The 13557-nt window shown below is 38.9% G+C and overlaps 1 protein-coding gene across 1 annotated transcript in view; it reads right to left on the reverse strand.

Moving 5' to 3' along the window:
- LOC140232146 (uncharacterized) overlaps positions 1 to 13557 on the reverse strand; it is a 29954-nt gene that overhangs the window by 15298 nt on the left and 1099 nt on the right. The window contains exons 2-3 of the mRNA XM_072312291.1: positions 12989 to 13081; positions 9043 to 9065 (exon numbers count right to left, since the gene is read on the reverse strand). Of these exons, the coding sequence (XP_072168392.1) occupies positions 9043 to 9065; positions 12989 to 13081 (116 nt within the window). The remainder of the gene's footprint in view (positions 1 to 9042; positions 9066 to 12988; positions 13082 to 13557) is intronic.

A 13557-nucleotide genomic window follows, 5' to 3' on the forward strand; every position in this document is an offset into this window, starting at 1 on the left:
CATTTTGCGAATTTTCTTGTCACACATAATCAACATTTATCGATAACAGTATAGTTAGAATACTGATTTATACATCACTTCAGAAATATGCTGAATCCCCTCCCCCCTCTATCTATCGATATATCTATGTCTACCTCTCTATATACATTGTCATGTAAATTGACTTATGTAGGCATATACTACATATATATATATATATATATATATATATATATATATATATATATATATATATATATATTGTTACGGAGGTTAACTTGGCCTAGCGAACCATCATAACCACCAAAATACCCAGACTCTCAAACAAGGTGTTTGGTCGATCTCGGTCATCTTGTCGAACTCTTTATTTACATATTCCTCCGCGAAACATTCAAGTGCCCAGAAATGATAGTACAATGCACATGTATCCATAACAATATATATATATATATATATATATATATATATATATATATATATATATATATATATATATATTGAAATATAGAAACCATTGATCTAGGTTATCACCGGCGATGGGACTTTATTTGCATAAAAAAAGACTATTGGTTTTCTGTATCGTTGATATCTTGAAGAAAGTTTTAGAGGTATTCTCCTGTGAATGAAATTTTCATCTTGTTCAGATCATTTTATTTCATAAAACCAATGTTTTAGGATTGCAAAATTTATCTTTCATGCACTGTTTAGCTTCATTGTGGCCGGTATAATATAAACTCTTTCAGCCTAAAATGGAATGGAGCACGAAATGTTTGCATGTACGTTCGTCTGTAGGTTTTACTATATATAACCATTTGTATATATGTGTGTATGTGTGTATGTATATGTATGTATGTATGTATGTATGTATGTATATGTTGTACGTTTGTATAAATTTACGTGAGCGTATAAATGTAGGGTATAATATTACAGGCAAGTGCTTGTAGGCTTGTGCGTATGAGAATTATTTTTAAGGAAACTTGATAACATTATATTAGCATATCTCAGAAGGAGACACGCCCAAACTCATATTAGGGAGCTTTAGATTTTAGACGAGCGGACGTTCAAAGAGAAAAAAAAAAAACATGATCTGAGCGTGCGCAGTAGCGCGGATCAAGTTACTGCGCACACTCAGATCATGTTTTTTTTTCTCTTTGAACGTCCGCGCGTCTAAAATCTAAAGCTCCCTATTATACATATAACCATATATATATATATATATATATATATATATATATATATATACAGTATATATATCAGTCTCGTAGCTCCTCCTGCTCCTTGTATCATAAACAAGCACAGGATAGAAACATTTTATAGTATATACATCACAAAGGTGTATACGTGATATAAGGGAGGTGTTAAAGATGGAGAATGTCATGTTCGGCACCGCCGAGAAGTTCTACGCTTCTCATGGCTTAATTACATGTAGTATTTAGGTGCTTTGACAAAGAGCGCGAACAGTAATCAGGACCAGTACTCTTACAGCTGAAGATCTCCCCTCCCCCTCCTCTCCCAGTCTACTGCAGATCCGTGCTTTGAACTGGAGTAGCGAATCCAAATGCACTGTGAAAATACACTCTTTCCAGCAGAACTTCAAAAAAAAACAACAACAACAACAAGCTGGCACGGGCCTTAGTGAAGTGCTTTATTTTTTAAGATAAAATATGCCAAATTATAAGATAGAAAACTAAGCAAGCGGAAACAAGGTGTGTTATGGAGAAATATTATTTCTTTGTTGTTGTTGTTGTTGTTGTTGAGAGAATATTCATTTCAATTTGCGAGTTGTGAGGCGTACAGAAATACATGCTGATAAGCTTGGATTCTTTCCTAAAATTTTCTAATTAGATTCTAGCATTTCATTTAAAGCTTACTTCGAAATACGGCTTGTAATTCAATGAAATGTTATTCTCTCGTCATCAAATGTCGTGTTGGAGCTAGAGCGGTGCCGAACATGACTTCAAAGCGAAGAGGAATTTCAGTGATCCCATTGTAATCCTTTATAGAATCTTGCAGATTACAGGAGTGCTGAAACCAATTGGCGGGAATGTAACAAGTAACGAGAAGTGTGGGTGTGTCTTTCCAGATGTCTTTCCAGACTATACAGCTTTATTATTATACAAACATCTCCAAGGCAGTAATGCTGTCGGTAAACATGCATGAATAGGTTGTGCCAATGAACCCAATGAAATCAGACACATTAAGTCATTTCTGAACCACTACTAAGAAATGAAATATGCATGCTCAATGCATTTTTTTTCGAATGAATTCCTAGCTCGGCTTGTAACTCGTTGATAAGCACAAGTCATATAAGGACCTCCATCTCTATTCTTTATCCTTTCCCCTTGACAACCATGACAACTGCCTGAGGAAAGGAAATAATTAGAAGAGTGTAATTATGTAGTATAAAGGGTCCAACCAGGAAGAATCAGCCGCCTCTGTGTACCTCATGACAAGAATGTTCGTAATTATGAGTCGGGTACTAGTATTCAGGACCTATGGGACTAGCAAATTGCGTAACATTACATAATCTATATCTAATGATATACAGTGTAATGTGCCCAAACGCCAAAACGATCATACCTGTGAGACTGCATGTATAGGCCTATTGCCAGCAGTTCACGAGTTGCAATAACCTCGACTGTGAATTTTTTATACCCTTTCCTGTTGTTGTTGTTGTTGTTGTTGTTGTTGTTGTTGTTGTTGTTGTTGTTGTTGTTGTTGTTAGTTTTTCTCCCATGAAGCATGACAACGTCAGATTTGAACATTTGCCCCCGCATTAAACGACAAAGCTGCGATCCTCATGAATGTTAATTTACTGGAGCTCACGTACGGTTTAACACCCCCGTCTATGCTTCGTACGAGGTCAAAGCAACATGGATGGAGTCACCAACAAAACACGCCTATCAGGTGGTACGATCAGGTGATTTTGAACGAGTGTCCGTAGCTGTCAAGTGAGAAACTAATTGAATTTGTCGGTCAATAATTAGTTGCCTTCGATGACTGCTGTTACACATTAGTTAATCAGACGGTGATCCTTAACTTTAAGGTTGAGCTAACTTCGAGGATAAGTTGAGATGGGTATTCAGGTGTTACCTTTTTGCGAAATAATTTGCAACCACTTATATGAAATATTAAACAGCATACAATTTATTCTAAATGAATGAAAAGTTTATTTTTTATGACAATCGGTTTTGAAAAGGCTGAGATATTCAAAAACAAAGAGGTACCTAATAAAGGGTGGGTTCCATCTTTTATTAGGACTACTTTGGGTTTTTTTTATATCTCAGTCATTTTAAACTGATTTTCATCAGATAAATGTTTAATACCTCTTAGAATTGTTTTCTCTGTACTATTTCAAATCAGTGGTTTCAAATTATCCTGAAAAAGTTTAAATGTGAATCCCCATCTCCATCGAAATTATACCTACCCTTTAATAGAGCATATCCTCGAAGTAAGTTAACCTTGAAGTTAAAGGTATCATTGAATTACCATTAGAAGCAATGGTTTAAAAATTGTTCACGAAATCACATTTGATGCATGTGTAGGTCAGTCGTATCACAAAACATCCTACCATATAAACATTTCGCAATAAAGCCTGAAATACAAGGAGATATCACTATTCTTTTCCTCATTAAACCATAACTGCAGACAATTTAGTCCCGAAACATTTTTGTTATAGCTATTGTTCATGTTTTGAATATTTAATAATACTTTGTTTAAATTTAGTTTACTTAAATTGATTATAGAGATTCAATTTTTTACATTTGTTATTTTTATCCCTAACTCACATTTTTGAACTATTTTGAAGCACTAAGACTGGGTTTTTGTTTTATCTGCAAATGGTAAATTAATCAGGGTACGTACCTACTAAGGGAGATTTGGGACGAGGCTTATAACTGCTGCCTGTTTTAAATTCAGGCACGAAAATACAGGATGCCGAAAAAATAAAAAATAAAAATGTTGCGTATATAGGAGTGAACCATGTTTCAGTTCATCGGATGCAATGACTGTGAGTTTGAAATAAATGTAAACAAAACTAAAAATACAAAAAAGAAGATAAAGCAGCAATGTGTCAGCACCTCATACGTTATGACGCCCAGAAACCGCAAGCTGGCAGGCAAGAAAGGCTGCGAAGAAGCAGCCTTTAGAGAGGAAATGAGCGAACTTATAACATATATGCTATCACATGATCCTTAGATTCAATTATGGATCCATTGAATGAACTGAATTTGTGTCATCTGGAGAAAACCGGGAAACGCCTAACATACAAAGAAAACGAAATGACACGAAGTGACCTCCTTTATTGGTAAAACATCCCACGCGAATGACACATTGCTCTTACAGGAACTTTTATGCAACGCTAATTCATGTTCACCCGTGTTGAATCAAGGCAACCTCAAAACCTCAATATCACTTATATGTCCCCAAATGAATATCTACATACGTGTCGTATATTTAATAATTTTGTACTATATATTTTTCTTCAGACTACTCGAATAATTATGATATACGCTCGCGAAAACCGTCCAAACCAAGATTCTGCCAGTTAATAGGCTACATCATCTTTCAACCGTTGCTAAAGTATTGATAATACTATGATTAGCATACAACCTGTAAATTATATAGTGACATGTATCTTAACCTAGACTGAGCATAAATTGCTCGTACTTGCATGAGAAGCCCCCAAACCCCAACTTTAGCAAAAGCTGTAGATGTGAATGTGTAGTTGTATCTGATTCTGACTGGACTGTGAAAATTGGATCAAGCGGAGATGTTACACATTTCCTTTCTTCTCGGTACCCGCTAGCTTGAACATCGGGAAAGCGAATCAAACACTACGGACCTGCAGTGATGACGAGAAATAATATCAATCAAGTTATCCAAACCTATTTTAGTCGTGCTGCGGATTGGGGGGGGGGGGGTTAATTTCGTCACCCGCAATGCTTAGGTTTTGCCCAGGACGTGCCAGAAATGACAAGATGCTATTTCATGGCATGGTCCATGCTACTGCTAGTTCAGTGATTTCATTGTCATCATTATCGTATTATGGTCCTCTTGAAGGAAAAGCAGCAGGAGCAATCGTGAAATTTGCATCAGCTACATTTGGAACCTTTTGGTTGTTGAGGTTTTTCGAGTCGCAGTGGCAATCGCATCGCAGTTGAATTCTGCGTGAATCGTACGGCTCGATGAAATATACTAAATAACCTCTATTCTGCGGGTTCATAAGTGTAGTCTTTCGTTGCCCGGTAGATGTGGAATGTGTTGTGAGAGAGAATTATAACTGAACAGAGCAATCACCACCCGCAAAAATTTATAGCTATGAATAAATCACTTTTGATAAACAACCGGACTGTTTTTGAAATTTCACATGAACACATAAAACACGAACATTCTCTCTCTCTCTCTCCTTATATATTATATATACACTCTTTAGTGGTTCAACCTGCTGTGCCGATGCGTCAGTATAGCTGGTCCTTCACGAATCGTTTCCTTTTGGCAGTACTGTTTGGAACTTCTTCAGAAAACATACACCACAACTTAATCAAATCTGCAAATGTGTGTGTGTGTGTGTGTGTACGTGTGTGTGGTATTTCTGTTATTTGCTCAAAAAATCTACTATTTTATTAAAAGGCAAACTGTTTAAAACTTTATCATGGTGGCGAGAACTCGTGATCCATGCCCAGTCTTTCTTCTCGTCACGTCCCTGGCATAGTTATTTGGCTGGCTTTGTGGGACGTACATTCAGAGAGAGAGGCAAATGGGTCTGTTACTAAAAGGGAGATGGGTAATGTTGCGACGAATGGCCTTGGAAACGAAAACTAGACATTCCGCCAGTACACTATGTAGCCTAAATGGGCAGACGAGAAAAAGACAGATTAGAAAGTACACTATAGGTGTAGCCACTGGTCAACGCATGTTGAGATAAATTCGATACAGCACTATCGATCGGTTATCCCCCAACTCTGACCATGGCTACGTAGATCGAAACACTAATATGACTAGCCGCACAGACCAGCTTGTTCTGTGGTATTATGACCCTCACGACTGCCGATTTTAGCGGAAGAAGTAATCATGTGCATCGTTACCAAAGATTGAAATGACTATATACTAGTAACTAACAAAACAATCACTCAGTTATCCGCTTGCAGGAGGAAAGGTGCGACGACTTGCGCATAACATTGTCTACAGAAAATTCATCGCATCTAACTTACAATATTATTCCTTTGTATCTTGCTTGAGTTTGCCAATGGGTCATTGAGAGAAAATTGCTACACATGTTTAGAAATGTGGGAGAAACTCTCAGACATCAGAGATTGGACATAATTATGCGTTCTTTGGCGACATACCTGACGTTTTAACCTTCAGTTAAACATTGCACGTCTTTCCTCCTGTTCTCTGTATCTTGCCATTTACTGGGGGAATAGATTAGTATGTTTTAGCTATTGAAGAAACGGAGCACAGAAATATCCGCAATATCTACGAACCGAAACGTATCAGGATAAAGTTATGTTACGACGCATATACGGCAGTGTTTAATTTGGGATGATGTTATACAAGGACATTCGGAAATCCAATTAAAGTCCATGGTTGAAATAAATGACACCACTGATGCGCAATGATAACGGAAATTTGTCAATTTTGCATCTGAATGTTACTAATGACTGTACTTGAAGATCATTTCTTTTTTCTTCATTTTTGCACTTCCTCTCTGTCTCTTTTCCTCCTCAAACTATATGTTTACAGTTAATGCATATATTGTGAGCAGTAAATCTTACTTTGAGATCTTTGTAGCATTCACTCTCTCTCTCTCTCTCTCTCTCTCTCTCTCTCTATCTATCTCTTCCGTAATATATTATTTGATGATTATATCTATCTCTTCCTGTCTAATATATTTGATTATCCATCTTTTCTCTATCTTCTCATCGAGTCATTACTCATCACTTACAAGAATCCGTCATTCTGCTTTAAAGGACAAATCCACCTTCATATGACATGTGGATTGAGTGAATGCAGCAATATTATAGTTGAACACATCAGTGAAAGTTTGGGGGGAATCGGACAATAAATTCAAAAGTTATGAATTATTACAGTATCTGCGAAGTCACTACTGGATGAGAAGACTACTACAGTGTATGATGTCACATGTGTAGAACTTATTATAAAGAAAATGTAAAGAGAATTTCACAAAATCTTAATCTTTAATTAATGGAAAAAAAGCACACATTTCCTCGACATGTCATTATTCCCCTGCCTTCTGAAAGAGGCAAGTAAAGCGTTCTTTTATTATGCGAGAAAAGTGAAAATATGTCGAATTTTCTTTCCTTTTGTCGTTGTACACGTATGACATCACAGGCTGTAGTACTCTCCTCACCCAGCAGTGACTGAACAGAAACCTCAAAAATACATGATTTTTGAACGGATTGTCCGATTTTCCTCAAACTGTCTCTGATGTGTCTTACTATTCATGCTGCATTCACTCAATCCACATGTCTATGAAGGTAGACATGTCCTTTAAATGTTTCCAAGAATGTTTGCACAAGCACAGACAGTCGTGAACAACAACATAATTGAACAGACGAACGTTTTTAAGTTCACTCAATCATTGGTTGTCTGGTTTTTACAGAGCAGTGACGTATACAACGAACGCAACAGAGCGAGCTGCACTAAACTGCGATATTGCCATTGTCATAAAATTGCCGTTTTTATTATTTGCTGTTGGAATGTTTCCCAATATGAAGTTTCTTTGGGCCTCTTTTGGGAGACAAGACTGCCTTGTCCTTCCCTTTCTATTTCCTGCGACGAGCATACATTATAGATGAGAACTGCTGGATGTCTTTAATTAATTGCTTTGCTCCCGCACATAAGTCCAGGACGCGAACTAATTATCTACATCACTCACGGTACAACGGAGTTGCGTCCTATTACGTAATTCATTTCATTAAATTATCTGTCTTGTCCAGACTATCAGGTCATATGGCTTCCAATACCTTGGTAAACATTTTATTCGTCTGATGTCTCTTTCCTTTACCCTCACGTAAATTTTGTTTGTTTGATATTGCAAAATGGTCATATGTTATGTAGGCGTATAATCATAATAAGTACAGTTTGATCAGCTCTCAATTCTAATCACAAAATTAATGAATGACTATTCTAATTAAAGGTATTGTCATATTACAATTAAGCTAACGGTATGATGTATAAAATGAATGATCAAGTATTTCACGTATAGCCAAAAAAGAAGAGAAAAGAAAAGGAAATACCCCTTTTCCATTATCTCTTCTATATCAAACACTTTGAGATTTTTGCTTTCTGTCTTGATCAGATGTACTCAGTAATGTGCCGCTTTCAATGATTCATTCTACTTGAGTAATGTGAACAAAGATGCTAGAGACGACCTGTGTAAAGGTCGACAAATGCAAACTAAATTGGTAAGAACATAAAGTCCTCTACAAACATTACACCACCATATTATCAGTCGTCCAGTCCCCAGGGACGTTGATTGTGCTAAGATTGGAGTTTGCACGTGGACGGCATTTGATAATGGAGGGGAAAGAGACTCCCAAAACAAGTAAACAACAAAACAAACAAAATTCACCCGTTTCAAATGATAGTCAAGACCTGAAATGCCGTACAACCACACGATGATGGTTTATGGAAACTTACCTAAACCCACGAAGTTTAGGAGGCAGCCCAGAACCAGAAGGCAGGAAAAGCGTGAATTTAACTCCATAGTTCACAAGTTATCTTGTCTTCAAAAACTCGATTTACGGTCCTTCTAAATTTTGCGGACGCCGTTCACTTTAAATACTGTCATATCTCGAAACATCGCTTGCGTTGAAGCTATGCAATGTTAGGAAGTTTCTGCATTTTCCGTGGCAAGAAGAAATCAAATTCCTCAGGCTGATATTCCGCAGGGCTGTCACCGAAGCGCAACAAATCTCTACATTCAACACGTTAAGACTCTTTTGTTTCGTTTTGTTTTAAGTACTTGATTTCGTCAGCGATCAAATGCGAATGTGTTCCTTCACTTGCTTGGCTGCCGAAGATTTGAGCGGAACTCACCAACGTCAAGCGATGGGTGTCGCCTGCAAAAGAAAGTAATATAGAAAAGACAAACAACAAGGAGCAAGATTCGTGTTACTTCATTATTTTTTTTTTTTTTTTTGAAGGGGTCGTACATTTAGATGGCTGTTCATGCTTTTGGCAGGCTCAATGTGTGACATGATCTCGAATCAGTCTAGACTTTATACGTCAGATCCAAGTTATCTTACTTGCGAGCACATCCTATCAAACAGTCATACCGTCTGTCGCTTGCACTATACATGGGCAGATGCGTAAAGTGTGCTCTACACATATCTGACTCAACTCGACTTACTATATCTGCACTCGACCAAACGGTCACAAGAAAAAGCCTCCAATTATACGAAAAAAAAAATATTAAAGGTTCTGTTTATCTTCGGGAGCAGTGATTAAAAATTGTTCAAGATATCACAGTTGATGTGTGTAGGTCAGTTTTATCACAAAACATCGTACTATATCAAATTTTTGCAGTAAAGCCTAAAACATAAGGAGATATCACTGTTTTTCTCAATAAACCCTAACTGTAGACGGTTTAGTCTGGAAACATTCTTATTGTAACTATTGTTCACATCTTGTATATCTAACAATACTTAACATCAATTATACTGATTAAAATTTTTACATTGGGTGTTTCAACCCCTAACTCACAGTCTACAACTATTTTGAAGCACTAATGCTGGGTTTTTGTTTCATCTGCAAATGGTAAATTATGCCGTTAATTGGGATTTAGTCACTGTATCAGCGCAAAAGCACAGAAAAGAAAATGAAAACAGATGATCATGCTAGGTGTGCATCACGCACAACTGTCTTTTTAATCGATAGGACTCTCTACATGTAGCAGCGTATTCCCAGTAGAAAACATTGCATAAAAAAAAGACAATATGTCATTATTTGACGTTAGACGATGAAACAAGTATACTTAATTACGGGAAATTGAATAAGACGTTTTCCTCATACACATTGATAGTGTAAATTGCTCCCATGTATACCTCATAGAATATCCAATAGAGCAGGCGCCTGTATTTGATAGACGAGTGGAATTCAGTTCATCGAAACATTCACTCTTGGGCGCATTTGTAGAGAAATATCTCCCCCACTAATCTCTCTCTCTCTCTCATACACACGCACACTTTCCGGAGCAAAGTATTGCATTTAAATGACAACGTTGGAGCGAAAAGTACACTTACCGCTCATATCTGAAAAGTTGTTGGAAATTAAGGAAGTTTGGTAAGACTAGAGACATTCCAGTATGGTCTTTCGAATAACCACCTTGAAGAAGTTACAAACGGTCACATGGCTACAGCAAGAGTCTTCGTGGAGGTACAGTATTAAAGCTGTTCGGAAGATTCTAAGATCTTTTCACGCTGATCACTCGGTCCAGTTCTGTGCTATGTGGAACAAACGCTACTTAATCGAATCATGTTCGCGTATTGTTGACTCACTTATCAGGCGATACCCTCAAACAGATCCGCCTGGAGGATCTCATCTGCATAGCGGACCCCCGCTTGAATTGGAGATGTGTCCTGTCCGTATAAACAGAGCTTTACATGAGGTAACGTTGTTCCCAAAAGAAGTAGTCGCTGAGTGACAATGATGGAATAAAGCAGTGAGTGTTCCCTTTATGTATGAGACTCTTCTTAACGCGCGAATTGTTGACTGGTTTAGGCTCTTCTAATTTGAGGCTCTTCGTGTCGACTGTAGAGCGCGTCTGATAAATCAATAGGGCTTCGCCCTGCGTCGCTGAAGAGCCCCGCGGATGGTATGGGAGCGAAATGCTTGAATGGTTTCGCACTGAGGTGCTCGAGCAGTGTTATTCAAACACAATTGCGATCCAGGTCTCTTTCCAGAGTTGAGAAGGTGAATTTATCATCCATACGTTTCGTAACGTTCCATTCAATTCCTGCACTCGCCACTATAAGACTTGCCAGGGATGGTACCAGTGTTGCTTACACTCCTGTCTACTGCAAATATGGCTCAACGATATGCAAAATTATCACTATTAGCCATCAAACGTTGGAAGATTGTCCGTTTGAAACAAGACGTCGTTATCTGAAAAAAAAAATAATGTTCAGGGGTCATTTGGACGCTATGCTAGTATCAATCAGGTGGCGCGACACTGTAATAAAGCTTTTCTTTGTAATCATTTAAGTTTCTCAAATCTAACTATACGTCATAAAAGGACGCCTTGCTTTAGGTTTATCACAGCACATTGTCATTCGTATCCGCGGGTATACTAATATTCTAATTATCAGTTGTACTGTTAATCCTTTTTGGGGGGTCGATACAGGCTTTGCTTGCAAAATGACGCTATGCTATTCTGACTAATATGATCAGACAGTGTAAGAAGAAGTATGATATCAATGACATTTCTACGGTCAGGTTTTCTCTCTATTAATGACAAACATTAAACAGTGACGTATTGATCTACTACAACCGAGTAGCATGATCGATATTTTATGTCATAGAGAGCAGGTGGACTTTCTGGATTTAGAGGCAATTTAACCTGTACAAATATAATCATTTTTATAATTGGGGTTTCTTTCAGGTAAACTTGGGTTCTCAGGAATGGGAAGCCTGTTTAATGATACCAAAATTCATGGATTTTTTTTTTCTGACGGCAAGCCCAAGTAGTATTATTTTGAATTCAAATATATACGCTGGAGATTCTGGACATGTGAACAAAAAAACTGAATCAGTTACAGCGTATCTCTGTGAAACACTACGAATAACTGAACGTCAATCATGTTACGAACTTTTCTTTTGTTCTGGTTATCAGGATTTTGTTTGTTTGTTTGTTTGCTTCCTTGTTTGTTTCATTTCCATCTGCGAAGATGGTTGGATAGCATATTCAGCTATATTCAGTGACAATAGTTGGTCGTCCATGGAGTCCAGTTGGATGTAAGGCGGGACCACTTCACTGGGTCAAACACCCTACATTCAAGTGGGTATCCCACTGCCTTGGAGACCCGATGGCGACTTGGTAACGGCGGCGACTCGAGTTTTGCTGGTTGCTGAGACGTCTGCGCGAGACTAGCCGGGTCTTCCGGGAATCGCAGGAGAATCGACCATTTTCTACTTTTTTGAGACTTTTTTCTAGTAGGACCTACCCATCTGGTCTCGGAGACATCTCCATAATGTGTAGCCACATCGCACAGACTAATTTGGTCCTTGACGTCTCCGAGGTGTCTTCATTGAAATTGGTTCTGCCGAAATAATTTACTTTCAAGGTATGCCTAAAGTTTACATACAAGTACAATGTATGTTAAGCCAACCAATGGTGACCGGCGACGCTGATACTTATGCGACATCTTCATAAAAATACAATGCGACGCGCGCGAGTCGGGCGACCTGAGAGACAAGAAAGCAACAAGACTTGCACTCTCACCAAAGCGACTGTGCGGCGACGTTCGAAACGTTCGTTCCATTATTGTTGTCTAGTGGGATCGCCGTTGAAACAATCTTCTTCATCTTCCCCAGCATCAACTGCGGCCTCAGCATCCGCAAGGCCGCAGTGAAGCTGCTACAACTGTTTCAACCGTCTTCTTCTTTCCCTTTCTGCCCCGCTACCCTTGGGTAACATGGTTGAGGGACAGTACAACCAGGGAGGTGTCTCTTCCCACCTCTAGACACTTATGGTAGGGCCTCTTCGTAGGAAGTATTACTATAAAAGGAGCAGTAGCAGAAGGCCTATAGCAGGAACAAGTGCCAATAACCATCTTGACCGTAATGTGCCTGACTTGGACTAGGAGCGAAGGCTACAACTAGATGCCAACACGGGCTCAGTCACGCGCGATCTTTGAGGTAGGTCAAGGAGAAGTCTCCCCCTCGTCGCCGCAACGCGTCTCCGCAACGTCTCCTCAGTCCGCTTTTATTGGTCTCCAGCACGTCTCAGAATCGTCACGAAGAAGTCGCGGTGATGTTGCTGTACCCGGTCACGAGAATATTAATCTCGGCGACGTCGCTGCAACCGATGGAGACGTCACGGAAACATCGCGGAAACGTTGAGGAAGCGTTTAGAGACCTGCTGGAGACAGGGGAAAAAGTCTAGAAAAAAGAACATGTTTGAATTTCACGCGACTCTCTGCGGAGACTTAACTTTTCTCATCAAGGCATCGCGGAGATGTCTCCACAATATAGCGGGGATTCGAGTCACCAACTGGTCGCCACCTGCCCGCCACCTATAGTCTCCGGGCCAACAGGATACCCACTAAAGAATCTGAGACGTCGTAAAGTGACTGAAACTTTGTGTGATGTTTCTTATGGAGGAAGGATTAATGGTTAACATTCTCGACCTTGCCAAGATAAAGACTGCGTATTCGCTAAACAGGCCTCAACATTCGGCTATTTGTTCGTACACACTGCCAATGGCATTTTGACAACCAGCAGTGATAGGTCGGGGCCTGCCATGAATCCCAGAATTACTAACCATTGTCAAGTCTACCGCAAAATCATGACTGTTGTTGTTCTATTGGTATGCTGACCCTCCCCCTTTAGAGG

The sequence above is a fragment of the Diadema setosum genome, chromosome 8 (assembly GCF_964275005.1).
Source record: "Diadema setosum chromosome 8, eeDiaSeto1, whole genome shotgun sequence".
Lineage (NCBI taxonomy): Eukaryota > Metazoa > Echinodermata > Echinoidea > Diadematoida > Diadematidae > Diadema > Diadema setosum.